This window comes from Malus sylvestris, chromosome 15 (assembly GCF_916048215.2).
Source record: "Malus sylvestris chromosome 15, drMalSylv7.2, whole genome shotgun sequence".
NCBI classification, from domain to species: Eukaryota; Viridiplantae; Streptophyta; class Magnoliopsida; order Rosales; family Rosaceae; genus Malus; species Malus sylvestris.
In genome coordinates this window covers 48,087,552-48,101,907 of record NC_062274.1, presented here as the reverse complement: position 1 = coordinate 48,101,907, position 14,356 = coordinate 48,087,552, and the positions used below count along the sequence as shown (strand labels likewise).

Below are 14,356 nucleotides of genomic sequence, written 5' to 3'. Positions count from 1 at the left end.
AATAACAACTAGTGGTCCTCATGTCTAATTTCTTTTCATTGGGATTATAGAGTCTAGATTCACACCTACAACCCCAAGTATGAAAGTGAGCTAGACTAGGTTTTCTTCCTGTCCATCTTTCGAATGGTGTGGATGCAACAACTTTAGTTGGTACGCGATTTAAAATGTAAGTTGCTGTTTTAATTGCTTCTTCCCAAAGAGATTCTGGCATTTGTGAATAAGAAAGCATACTCCTCACCATCTCCTTCAAGGTTCGGTTTCTTCATTCTGCAACACCATTTTGTGATGGTGTACTAGGAGTTGTATATTGAGCTGCAATTCCTTCTTGTTCCAGAAAAAGGGCAAATGGTCCATTTTGTTGTCCTTTCTCTGTGTACCTTCCTTAATATTCACCTCCACGATTGGTCCTTACAACTTTAATTGATTTTCCCAATTGTTTTTCAACCTCTAACTTAAAATTTTTAAAACAAGTCAAAACTTGAGATTTTTCAGAGATAAAAAATATATAAGTGTATCTGGAAAAATCATCTATGAAAAGAACAAAGTATGAATTCCCACAAATGGTTTTTGTTGGAAATGGTCCACATACATCAGTGTGTATAATCTCTAGGAGATCATTACTTCTTGTTGCTGTCTTTTTGCTTGTTGAGTTTGTGGTTTTGCCCTTAATGCGGTTAATACATTCTGCAGATTCATTAAGGTTTAATTTTGGCAAAATACCATCCTTGATTAACTTCATTATCCTTTCTTTCGAGATATGACCAAGTCTTTGATGCCAAAGCATATAAGATTGGCCATTAGAAGACACACGTTTTGAGGCTGAATGTTCTATATTAAAACATTCTTGATGGTAAGAACATTGAACTTGCCAAAGATCACCATTGGGAAATGCATAACCAATAAGATTGTCAAACTGATTCTTGAAATAAAATTTAATTTGATTAACATCCCCTACAAATGAAAAACCATCCTTGACAAATTGAATTATAGAAAATAAGTTCCTTCTCATGGAAGGAACATAAAGTACATTACTTAAATTTAAAACATAACCAGTTGACAATCTCAGTTTGACAGAACCAACAGACTCAACCGCAACTTTATTCCCATTTCCAACATAAACATTGTAGATCTCCTTACTTGTTCTCTTCTGGCTTTGAAATCCCTGCAAAGAATTTGTTATATGTATTGAACAACCTGTGTCAAACCACCAAGAGTTTTGAGGAATAAAAACCATATTTGACTCTACTGTCACAAAAACATTTATTATTTTGTTACCTTTCTTGATTAACCAAGCTTTAAAACCAGGACAATCCTTTCTTAAGTGATCCTCAGAATGACAAAAATGACATCTTTTGACACCATTGTTATTATTCTTAGGTCCAGAAGCAATGGAAGTAGCATGAGTTTTTGCAGGTATCACAATAGACTTGAACCATTTCTTGGAACCATAAGTTGTTCCAGCAGTGGGCACAGACTTCTTGAATGCAATTGGCTTCTTTCCCTTGTAATTCTCATTTCTATGAACTGTAGTAATCTTCCCCTTGCCTTTTCCAGCACTTACTAGGTTGGCAAAGTCACTAGTCTCAGCCCTTATCTTCTTCAGTCTTTCCTCTTCTTGACAGCAAATAGCAATTAACTCATTAATACTCCAAATCTCCTTCTGTGTGTTATAACTCACTTTCAGTTGCTCATAATCATTGGACAAAGAGTACAGTGCCATGTGCACAAGAAATTGATCTGTTATTCCAATATCCATTGCATTCAACTTGTTTGCAATGTTGACCAATTTTAACAAATGCTCACGAATGCTTCCAGAACCATCATGTTTTGTGTTAATGAGTGCTGACAAACATGCACCAGTTTCAGCCTTGTCTGACCTTTTAAATTTCTCTTCAACTCTGTCCATGTAATTCTTAGCCAAATCACAACTAGGAATTCCTCCCCTGATGTGTTCCTCCATTGAATTCTGCATGATAAGTAAGGACATTTGATTTGCCCTATCCCATCTCACAAAGAATTCTCTTTCTTGTGCAGTACTCTAATCTGTCAATGCAGAAGGTTGAGGAGCCTTGAATGCAATGTTAAACTCCAACATACCAAGATTCATTTCAATCTGCTGCTTCCATGCCTTGAAATTATTGCCATTCAATTTCTCTACATTAACCAAACTCATCATATTGAAACCTACTTCAAATTTGGAGAATTTTGTAAATCTATGACCAAGAAATAATTACAGAATTTTCTTGTCATACTTAAACTATAGACTCAGTCACACCTTTGGGCAAGAAACTGTCCATATACATGAATAAGTTCCAAATGTTGCATAGCCAAGTCATTGACTACAAAAACTATCCTTATAACAGTACCTTTGGGCAAGTTAGAGCACAAAGATAGATTGTAATCCATTACTCACTATACACTGATTATACAAATGAACCTAGTAAAGTCACTCCTTTGGAAGCATTTTACTTGTTAATATTTGTAAATCACACTTTCTGCATTATTCTTCAAGTTCTGAAAATTATCTAGCCCTACACTTTAGTGTTATACTAGACTCATCTCAGAGTGTTTCCTTCTGTCATGAATGCAACATCAATTACATTTAAGTAATGATTCATTAGTGTGCTCATTTGCAATTCAGACCTTTTATTGCATAAATCGTTAAGCATATACACATATATGTATGTCGAAATGATACGAAGCAAGTTAATAACTTACTGAAATAACAGAGATACAAACAATGCAATTCACAAAATTCGAATTTCATGCACTGATATAATATTGCATGCTGATACCAAAAATTGAGCACTGTCATGCACAGTGGAAAAATATAGCCATTCTTTATCCAAAAAGAGGTTTCAGTTGTGTGGCTCTGATACCACATGTAGACAAGTTTATGTATAAGGATCGATTACAACTAAACCAATATGACAGTGCTTAAAACGATAATCAAAACTATGCATGACCATATTAAATGCAGTATATGCATGATTAGAGTTTGTGACAGTATAAGAAATATATTTACTTGGAGTGGAAGACAGTGAAGCCATGATCTTTTCTTCTCTTCTCTTGGATTCAGAAATAGTATCTCAATACTCTCAATAGGACTGGTATTAGATATGAGAACAAGTAGTACCCGAGAAGAGAGACCAAAATCAACTTTATATGCTGCAACTGTATCTCCCTATCAGAGATGCAGTTGCTGTCAGTTTGTGTAGGTTACAATTGCCTTTTATTTGAATTGATAACCACCTTTAGTTTTCCCTCTAATATAGAATTAATCCGGTGTAATTCATATAATTGAGTCCTTACATAACCTTTCACTTGTATATCTGCACTGTGGTTTAAATGACACTCACATATAAGTCATTCTTACAAAGGGAAGGAAAAAAAGAAGAGAGGAGAGAATCCTACTCCGTAGCAGTCTCCCTTATCGGGTGGAAGGATATTCCCTTGGTAGAGGATCTTATTATAGGGTTATTTTATTACTTAGTTATTTTATTTTATGTTATTTTCTTAAGATGTAGGTTTTCTTGTTCTCAAGAAATTAGGTTTACTTATTCAATTACGCTTGTGTCTTATTCTCTATAAATACCTTCTTATGTGGAAGAATAAAGATGCATTCGAGTTTGAAATACTTTGTTTAACTCATGAATGGTCAAGTTTAGTGAGAGGTCCACGTCCTACAGAGTAGATCGTGATGCCTTCATGTGTCCAAGCTGTCTACATGAGTGCTCGACAAGATTTGATCCTTTAGGCCGGATAGTTGTGGGCTATCACTATTCTTCAGTGAGTTAGTCTGCTTAGTCCATTATAGTTGAGAATCAGGTCTGTTCACGCCATCAAGCATACCTATATTGAGCTCATAATCCACGTGATCCACTCTATAAGTGAGCGTGGTTAATTTATGTTTCCACAGTTCTTATACCGTTCAAGTCAAGTTGACATCCTTGAAATTTATTTTCCACTTTCAAACATTAAGTTGGAGAGAATTAAGAATCTAATTTCTTAAGAAATATAAACAACCTATATCAAACTCTTCTCCCGACTTTGATTCATAAGTTGCTTAAATTTAGGTTAGATTTACTCACGTAAGCAACAGACTTCATATTCACACATTCTATTATGCTTTAAATGAAAACTTGTTAGGTCAGATTTAGAGGCTATATCGATAGATTTTGAGAAAAAAAAATATTTTCAAGACGATGAGCTCGATCTAATTATAATGGCTGACTCATTGAATAACATATCCAAATCTTTCACTTGTTAACGCAAAAATAGCATAATATAAAATAAAATACAAACATGTTGTAACCTATATTTAACTGAGGGGTGTGGCATGGAGAGAAAGAGAGTGGAGAATGGACTTGAGGAATTTGTGTATTAATTCCCCAGTCTTTGTGCCTTTATTTATAGTAATAAGGATGAGAGAAACTTGTTCTCCAAGTAATACAAAGTCTATTAGCAAAGATCTTCTAGATCCCAAAGGATTCCTAATCTATCTCTACTTAAGATTTACACAATCACAACATGTATTAGAACATATGTCACAACATTCCCTCTTGAGTATGCAAATACTCAAGTAGATGGCGCATCAGATCTTTAGGAAAATGTAGAAGCAGTTGATGAAGTCGTCTCGTTTAGTCGACACAAGTAGCGAATGCGAGTCTAAAAAACAAACGGAAGAATGCATGGGTGGTAAAACTCATAAACCTCGCTATGGCAAAACCCAAGGTGGGACAAAAGTCCATAGCTAAAGGAGAAAAGTGAGAAGTTGCATTAAGTCAAAACTATACTTCAGGACGCAAGTAGAGCGTACACAAGAGTATGACCAACCTAGGATGGGTGCCTCGTCAAAACCTAGTCAGGTAGCAAAAACCTAGTGAGGAAAATGCTCCTAATTGTAGGGAAAAAAAGTACATTAAGGTTAAGTGAGTATACTTCTGGATACTTCCCCTGAGTTTGACAGAACTTCCAAATAAAACTACAAGCATTGCAAGTGAGAAAGTTATGCATACCAATTATTCGAACAAGCTTTTGGAAGGTAAACTTCGGCAGTGACTTCGTGTAGAGGTCGGCAAGGTTGTTTGGGATCAGACTGCTTGACTTCAATCTTCTCATGCTGATGTAGAGACAATATGCTTGGCTTTAACTCGTAGGATGTATCATGATCTGGTCAATACATACGGTGTTGTCTTCATTGATCATTATTGGGACTCAACGACAGATGAAAATCATATGGACTTTGAATATGCTTTGTTGATGCACAAAACCGGAAGTCTTGGAGCAACGTAAATCTGACCGTGAATCTGCAAGAAAGTAAATAACACAAGATGTATCGTGGTTCACCCCAATGTTTGGGCTACGTCCACACTGATTATTGTATTTCTCTGAGAGGATTGAAAGGGAGAGAGCTTCTGTAATGTAAGAATGAGGCTATCTAAATGTGATGGAGTTTATGAGGTGAGAGTGAGGCTTCTAGGGATGAGAAGGCTTGCCCTAATTGTGAGGGTGAGGAGTCCTTTTTATAGAATAAGGGCTCATCACTTATTACATATTTGCCTCTTCCTTTATTACATAATTACATTTGAGTCCCCCGAGTATTTATACGAGGTCTAAATACGGAAGCCCTAAGTATGGTATAAACAGTAGTCCCCCAAGTCTTCAGTCAAGAAAGTCTTTTGGCTGGAGACTTGAAATTTAGTCCATGTATAGGCCGAAGTAACTAGATGTCGTCTAGAACTGATACTCGATATGAGGCGGTGCCCAATCTGAAATGATACTCAACTAAAAGTAGCACATGTTGCGAGGCTGTTCTGCTTGTGGCTTATGTTGCCTTGGTTGGCTCGGCTTGTGGCGTTGAAGGTGAGGGAGTCCCTTTTATAGAATAAAGGCTCGTTTCTCAATACATAAATGATGGGCTAGAGTTGATGCTCGTGGCGAGGCGGTTGCTTAGTAGGCAGCGATGCTCTTTAATGATGGTGAGGGAGTCTCTTTTATAAAATAAGGGCTCGCTCCTTAATACATAAATGATGGGCTAGAGTTGATGCTCGCAGCGAGACGGTTGCTCAGTAGGCGGTGATGTTCTCTAATGATGGTGAGGGAGTCTCTTTTATAGAATAAGGGCTCGCTCCTCAATACAAAAGTAATGGGTTCTTTCTAATGAAAGTGAGGGTGTCCCTTTTATAGAATAAGGGCTCGTTCCTCAGTACATAAATAATGGGCTAATTCCCCTAAGTATTTTTCATGAGGCCCAGTTAAGGCCCAATATATGGTACATAATGTAGTCCCCCAAGTCTTCGGTCAATAGAGTCTATTGGCTGAAGACTTCAAATTGGATCCATGTATGGGCCGAAGTGGTGGTTGTTCGGAGGCGGTATTTGTATACCCTGCACTAAAGCTTTGTAGGTGAAGCTTTGCAAGTAAAGCTTTTGAGGCTGGAGCTTTGTAAATGAAGCTTTTGAAGCTGGAGCTCTCGAAGTTAGAGGTCTGTAAATGAAGCTTTCGAAGCTGATTGACATGAGTGATGCTCATGAATGTTTTATGTTGATTGACATGAGTGATGCTCATGGATGTTGACATGAGTGATGCTCATGAATGTTGACATGAATGATGGTCATGAATGTTTATGTATGATTGACATGGGTGATACTCATGAATGTTTATGTATGAATGACATAAGTGATGCTCATGTATATTTTTGGAGTACTGGGCATACTTTTGATCACCTAGTGGGTGATAATAGCGGCATGTTGCCGAATAATTTTGGAGTACTGGGTGTACTTTTGATCACTTAGTTGGTGATAATAGCGGCATGTTGCTGAATAATTTTGAAGTATTGTTTAATCACCTGGTTGGTAATAATAGCGGCAGGTTGCCGAATAATTTTGGAGTATTGGGCGTACTTTTAATCACCTGGTGAGTGATAATAGAGGGCCTAACTCTTTTGGGCATATGGGCCTTCGCCCTCCACATAACATTCTAGCCCATTATTTTGGGCTTTTAGTTTTTTTTTTTTTTTTTTTTTTTTTCTGATAGGGTTATACAGATATCTTCGAAAGATAAGAAAAATAAATTACATCATTCAAAATAAATCCGACTCTCTGCTCAATGAGTCACGCCCATAATTCTCTTTTCTGCATGCCATCACCACTGCAATTATGTCTGCTTTTTTTTATCCTCTTTTGCTTTCTGCTTTTGTTTTCTATCTGTGTGTTGTTTTCATGCATGTGCACCCAATTAATGTTTACAGTCTGTCTCTGCACCGAGAGGAATGAGTACAGGGGAATCCGAAAAAAGTGAGAACAATGGATGGGAAAGCTTCTTTCAGCTGGATCCCCCAAATGGAAGACAACCCATAAATGCTTTTCCTTTTTTAACATTTCCTTTTCTCTTTTGGCAGATGGCAGACATCAACATAGGCTGTTATCTTTGGCGGGGTCGATTAATAATGGTGAGCTCAGCCAAAAAGTCGCCTTTACCCTAAAGATTATCTCGGGAAAATTTCTTCACCGCCACCTCCAAATTCTCTTTAGGCAGCATTGATCAAGGGGCTGAGAAAAACATAAATAGGGCTTTCATTGATATCCATCAGAGCTTTGTGGATGTTCATGTCAGATTCCTGAGCATCTGTTCCAGTAAAGTACCACCCCAGTACGTAAAAGTGCGGGAACATCTTCTTATAAAGTTCTTGCTTCTTCTCGAGGAATGCGTGGTCGAGGTAGTGAGTTGCAAGATCATAAAGAAGCTCAAAGCTGTTGAAGATCTCAACTGTGTTGCCCTTCTGAACCCCGATAACGTAACTAAAGGCCCGCGGACACGAGGCGGAGGAGGAGTCCGAGAAGGAAGAAGAAGAGGCTGCTTCTACTGCTCCATCGGCGCCGTTGTTGGGCGTTAGTGGTGTCGAAGTGTTGGTGACGGGCGGGTGCATCTGGGACTTAACCCTATAGTAGTGGTCGGAGATGTTGACGATTACCAATGGGTGGAGCTTGAACGTCAGCCCGCTGTTGGAGGATTCCGCCATTTTTTTCGATTTCGCGATATGGTGGTTTTGGTTATTTTTGGCTCTTCGAAGCTCCGGTCACTTGTCAACTCCTCATAGACAGCCTCAAAAGCTTCTTTCCAGAACCTCGGTAATCTGATCCGATGGCTATTAGTGTACACCTCCCACCTGTGTTTCACCACTTTCTCCCCCTCTTCCATTTCAAGAACGTCGAGCTCGTCGCGAATGCGGGAGTTGAGGTCGTCGGAGAGGCAGTTGAGGTTATGAATGGAGGATCGAATCGTCGGCGACGACTGGGTCCTCCTGAGCTTTGCATGGCTTTTCTGACTGTCCATTTAGAAAGCCAACTAATCGATTGATTCAACCTTAACCGTCCGATGATCGAATCTTTTTCACTTGTTTTTCTGGGTACTAAACCGACTTCTTGTATTGCGAGATTCTCATAACCAACGATGATGGTATCATCGAGCACACCGCCGACATCTCACATGTAAAACACCTACGGTGCACATTAACTTAACGCTGGATCCACCGTCGGTACAATTTAGTACCAACAGAAGCTACTGACCAGAAGCTGCGCACAAGTTCATACATATATCTATGACAAACTTCGAATAATTATAATATGGATGATAATATATGGAACTCACGAGCCATCGAGCTACCCGGGGTCGATAAAGTTGTCGCTGCCTTTAATCGTCGGGTTCCAATACTTCTTTGCCGCAACAGCAACCACAATGAACCTCTTAGGAGTAGGAGAAGCACCACCAACCTTGCTTCCAACGGTGGCAGCAGAGAGCAAGGCCTGACTTCTCTTGCCCCCACATAAGAAGGTTGTTGAGTTCAACCCGTTGAGCCCCGCACCAGTGGTTGCCGCCATCCCTCTTTCCCCCTCTCTCTAGAACTAAGCAAAAACAAAGACTCAAAGAGTTTTTCTGGTGGCAATGAATGTTTGAGAGTTGTTTGGGTGGTAGTGTTTTATCACCGTGAGTTTTAGAGAAAGAGAGAGAGTTTGTGGTGTTTTGTTTGAAGAAGTGAAAGAGATCAGAAACAAGAGAGAGGCAGAGAGAATTTTGGTTGTCTCTTGGGTTTCGCAAATCCACGGTGGACAGTGGTGAGGTTGTGAAGGTTTCACGGTGGTGAGATGAAAAATTGAGAGAGAACCGACATAGCTTTTTGTGTCGATTCCCACAGACGGCGCCAAATGTTGATGCACAAAACCGGAGGTCTTGGAACAATATAAATCCGACCGTGAATTTGCAAGAAAGTAAATAACACAAGATGTATCGTGGTTCACCCCAATGTTTGGGCTACGTCCACACTGATTATTGTATTTCTCTGAGAGGATTGAGAAGGAAAGAGCTTCTGTAATGTGAGAATGAGGCTCTCTAAATGTGAGGGAGTTTGTGAGGTGAGAGTGAGGTCTCTAGGGGTGAGGAGGCTTGCCCTAATTGTGAGGGTGAAGAGTCCCTTTTATAGAATATGGGCTCCTCACTTATTACATATTTGCCCCTTCCTTTATTACATAATTACATTTGAGCCGCTCGAGTATTTATACGAGGTCTAAATATGGAGGCCCTAAGTATGGTATAAACATGCTTAACAAGAGTTCTTGACCATATCTCTCACGTGATGAGATACAACGAGTCTTGGAACGATGCAAAGGTTTCGCAACAAAAGGTCTATCTGGTTGACTTCCAAGATATTACGGTGTTCCTTAATGGTAAAGACATAACCATTTGGGAATGTACCTTGTGCAGTCAGATAGATGGTCTAATTCAGCGAATCCCATAAGGTAAGCATCATTCCGAAGGTTAAGGGGGTGTAATATATTATGAGATGCATAAGGATAGATAAGCCCAAATCCGTAGTAACGGAAAACGTCTTTAACACCAATTTGGCGGTGTCATGTAGGTGTAGTGCTGCTTTATGCCAAAAGATTATCAGCACATAAGATGTCTGATCTAATGCATTGAACTACGTACAACAAACGCCAATTGTACTTAGATATGGTTGCCTCACGTTCCAATATGGAACCTTATGCTCCATATCCTCTGTAAAGGTCTCATTTTCATATAGCGTACATACAATCAGGGTATACTCGGACATAACAGCTTCAACGCCTAGTTCGAATGGTGGACCAGAATACCATAAGAACTAGCTCTAAACTTTAGGTTGAGATAATGTCGAGTTTTCCTGAGATCATTCATCTTAAAATCCGTCTTCAGGTGTGAGTTAGTTTTCTTAACTTTAGCAATTTCAAATTTTGTACACGCAGGGGCATATATCCTTAAATGATTGAATATTCACTTAGATGGGTATACCACATCCGCTCGGATAGTACTGCATCCACAAAATGAAAGCCTCATCAAAATAGAGAGGGTGTTCTATGGTCTAGAACTATTTGAATCAGTACATGTAAGTCATTTGGAAGCTTTATGTAGGTTTCGTATCAAGATCCCATAGAGACTACAACCATATTTATATTGTTGCAATCAATCATATGGCGTATGAGAGAAACCTTACGCCACAAGGCATCTTTCGCACTATTTCATTCATCTCATTCATCATAGATTGATTCTTCTAGTTGACGAATTAGTTCTACGTTGACACTAATCAACGGAACGCAGTTCGTTATCTTCGCTTTTCATTTATGTTAGTAGTTACCATATAAATGAATCATCATATATGATAATCTCATTCCAATTCCATAACTCATCCAAACTAGTATGCTGGACCAAGAACTTCAAGTCTTGGGAGTAATCCAGATTTAATCTCATGAGATAGAAAAGATTGAGACAATGATCGAAAGTCGGATTTGTTTGTGCCATGTTCTTCCACTTTTGGAGAGGTGAATCCTTCAAACTGAGTGATCTGCCACGCTTCTAGTGCATAACAAATTGATTGGCTAGCCACCATTGAACAAAGGTCGGCCATAGTAGTGCATTTGGTACATTCATCATTGTAGGCACATTTGTAGCTAATATATGTGATCTCATCACTTTTGCTAGATCAGAGGAAGTGTTTAGTTATACTTTGACAATCTAGAATGAGATTGAGATTAGACATAGTGGGGACATCTATGATAATTAGCTTCATTCTTTAGGAACAAAATGTTGACGTTCTTATCTCCCCCTAATGACGAGAAGACTGTCTCATAAAAGTGACAATTTGTAAAACAAATGGTAAAGAGATCGCCTATCAAAGGTTCTAAGTAACAAATATTAAAAGGAGAATCATAACCAACATAGACTTCAATCCTTCTTTAAGGACCTATTTTTTGTTGTACATAAGGGCGACGCAAATGGCACATAGACCGCACAACCAAGGGCATGGAAATACGATATGTCAGGTTTTTATCTGGTAACCAACTAACAGGCGCTTTGTAAGGTTGGGTTGTGACGGGCCTCAAGCGGACCAACATGGTTGCTCGCAATATTGCGTGGCCCCAAGCAAAAATCGAGAAATTGGTACGTATGACTAACAATCGCGCAATCATTTGAAGGCGTTTAATGAATGCTTCTGTTCAGCCATTCTGGGTATGAACATGGGGTACTGGATGTCTAACTTCAAAACCCAACCGACATGCAATATCCATCGAAAGTTTTCAATATAAATTCTCCAACTTATCCAATCAAATAGATTTGATTAGATAATCAGGGTGGTGAACCCTGAGCTTGTTAATCTGAGCCACTAGTGTGGAGAAGGCAACTTGTCAACAGACACACATGTGACTAACATGTAGAAACATCAACCTTGGAGGAATCACCATAAGACATTGAGTCACTACCATTATTTTTGGCAACCATTGCATATAAGAAAGGAGTAATAGGAACATTTTCAACCATTGCTTCCTCAGAAAGTAACTAAGATCTGAGATCTTTCATGGTAATAACATTCTCTCGACCCCTAATGGTTGATCTCAGAGTATTATATTCATATGAGCAATGATTCAAGGTTAAAATGACAATATCATCATCATTGAATTTAACCCCAGTAGCAGACAAGTAATCACATGCTTCTTTAATCCTTTGCAAATACAAAAATATCAAATCAATACCTTTCTTAATGTTTTGTAACTCAGACTTCATCTGGAAGATCATAGCTCGAGTAACAATCGAAATTTTTTCCTTAAGACGAACCTACAAATCACGAGCACTAGTACTGCCAATTGCACAAGAGATAGCAAAAAGAGGTAAGGTAGCTATAAACAATTGCATCAATGCCCGATCGTGCATTTTCCAAATCTTGAACTCATCACTTTCAACTACCGGAGACACATTGCTTGAACACTATTACAATATAAGCTATCATCGGCGAAGTAAAAATCGACAAGAAACCCAATTTCTGTCGGAAATTTGGCAAAAATCCGACATAAAACAAAGCAATGTCGAATTGGAATAGCGACACCATTGCTAGCGTCATGAAAGGGCTTCAATGTCGGTTTGTTTACGTAATCCGCCACTACACGATGTTGGTTAAAAGTGACACTGACATTGACGTCGGTTTAAAGCGACGTATACTTCAACATTATGTCGTTTTAAAGCGACATTCATTAGCAATTTAATTATAAAATATCCAACCTATTGTCGCTTTTAACCGACATTATGATATAATTAAACAAATAAAATATCTCTTAAACCGATGTCAAATAACAATTAAATAACTAAAATATGCAAACTAGTAACGGTATTAACCGACACCACCTTTGTTAATAATAATAAAAAATATAGAAATCTGTATTCATTTTCAATTAATTGTAACTAAAAGAAATTATATAATCAAAATAATAAATTTCAAGTATAGGCCAAAACAAATATTTATAAAAATAATTAACAAGAAAAATAGTGAAAAAATATACAAATATTTTACATCTAACATTCCAGTATGCCTTGTTTTTTCTCTATTCCAGTATGCCACCAACTCAACCCACTATTCAGGATTCACATCAAGATGAGGCTGGCTGCGCACCTTTGCTACTCTTTTAGTATAATACTTTTTTTTTCACTTATTTCTATACTCTTTGTGCGTATGCTCTGCAAACTTAAGCATCATATGGCGGATCATAGACATTTTTACTATATCTGCATCTTCAAAAAAAAAATTTCTCTACATCCATTAAAAAAAATCAAACAAATCAATTATTATTACAATCATTGACTTATTCTTCTATTTTCAAGTAAAAATAAAAACATCTATACCTTTATTCTATTCTACAAAACTTCCTTATCTTCTTCCTTAATCTTACGCCAATCCTTCATCAACGGGAGATTGTTGTGGCCTCTAACCTCCGCTGCTACATATTTTGAAAAAGCACTAGAATTATCACTAATGCATTTTTCGGACGAAACGAACAAAGTTGTTTCGTCCATTTGGGAATTGGGGGTCCGCGCATCCATTGAGATGTTCCTTATTAATACAAAAAAAAAATTAAAAACTAGGAAACAATGTAAATTTTCAGTTTAAACATAATACTAGTTTAAACACAAAACAAAAGCTGAAATCAGTAATAATTCATAAAAGAACCAGCTTCGAACTCCTCCTCTTCCAAATGAAATTCCCCAGAACGTTGATCTTCACTAGAATTATCCATAGCAAAAGTTAGTGGAAGTAATGGGAAAGAAGGGGGTAAACGAGGGAAAGGCTATGGCTGAAACGGGAGAACGTTGGAGTAAACGAGAGAGAGAAATGGAAGCACGGATGTAATAGGAAAGAAAAGGGCTAAAATATGGATAAAATATAGCGTTGGAATATTTGGACTTTGCGTCGGTTTAAACCGACTCAATATCTGACAAACTGACATAAATGAAAGTAGCGTCGGAATATTTTGACTTTTCGTCAGTTAAAACCGACACAAGATCTGACAATACCTAGAAATAGGCTCACATTGCGTCGGCTAAAACCGACGTTAGCCTAACATAGGACAACGATTAGCAGGTGGCCTCGAAATAGGAAACTTTGCGTTGAAATAAACTGCATACAACATTTCATAGTTAATGACCAGAGCATAAATCAGAAATTCTACAGTTGTACATCAGAATATATAACATATCGAATAAATGATTCCAATGAAAACACTGCATACAACATTTTACAGCACAATCTTAGGATACCTTTTCAGCATTCAAGAAGAAGGAAGGTGGATGGTATTCGATAACAAGCTCCAAAAATTCGAAGGACATCAACCGAACATCGATTGCTAAATGTGTCATTGCATTAAATATATAGGCCATCATCAAGGAAATCAACAGCTCTTGATTATCCTGGACAAGAAAAGAAGGGAAAAAAATCTCACGTTAAATTCATTGGCTATAAACACCACCAAACTTAATGATGATAATAGAGAGATGATGA

At 38.0% G+C, this 14,356-nt stretch overlaps 1 protein-coding gene across 1 annotated transcript; it reads right to left on the bottom strand.

Moving 5' to 3' along the window:
- Window positions 1–954: 954 nt before the first annotated feature.
- On the bottom strand, window positions 955–2,907 carry LOC126603404 (uncharacterized). The gene is made up of 3 exons (XM_050270234.1): window positions 2,276–2,907; window positions 1,276–2,184; window positions 955–1,162 (listed from the first exon to the last, which is right to left on the bottom strand). The coding sequence occupies exons 2-3, from the start codon at window positions 1,985–1,987 to the stop codon at window positions 1,134–1,136; spliced, it is 741 nt and encodes a 246-aa protein (XP_050126191.1). The 5' UTR covers window positions 1,988–2,184; window positions 2,276–2,907; the 3' UTR covers window positions 955–1,133.
- Between the last annotated feature and the right edge of the window lie 11,449 nt (window positions 2,908–14,356).

Coding starts and splice junctions, on each gene's coding strand:
- LOC126603404 (XM_050270234.1), bottom strand. CDS start 1,987: ATGTCCTTACTTATCATGCAGAATTCAATGGAGGAACACATCAGGGGA. Junction 1,163..1,275: donor AGCTTGGTTAATCAAGAAAG/GTAACAAAATAA, acceptor AATTCTTTGCAG/GGATTTCAAAGCCAGAAGAG.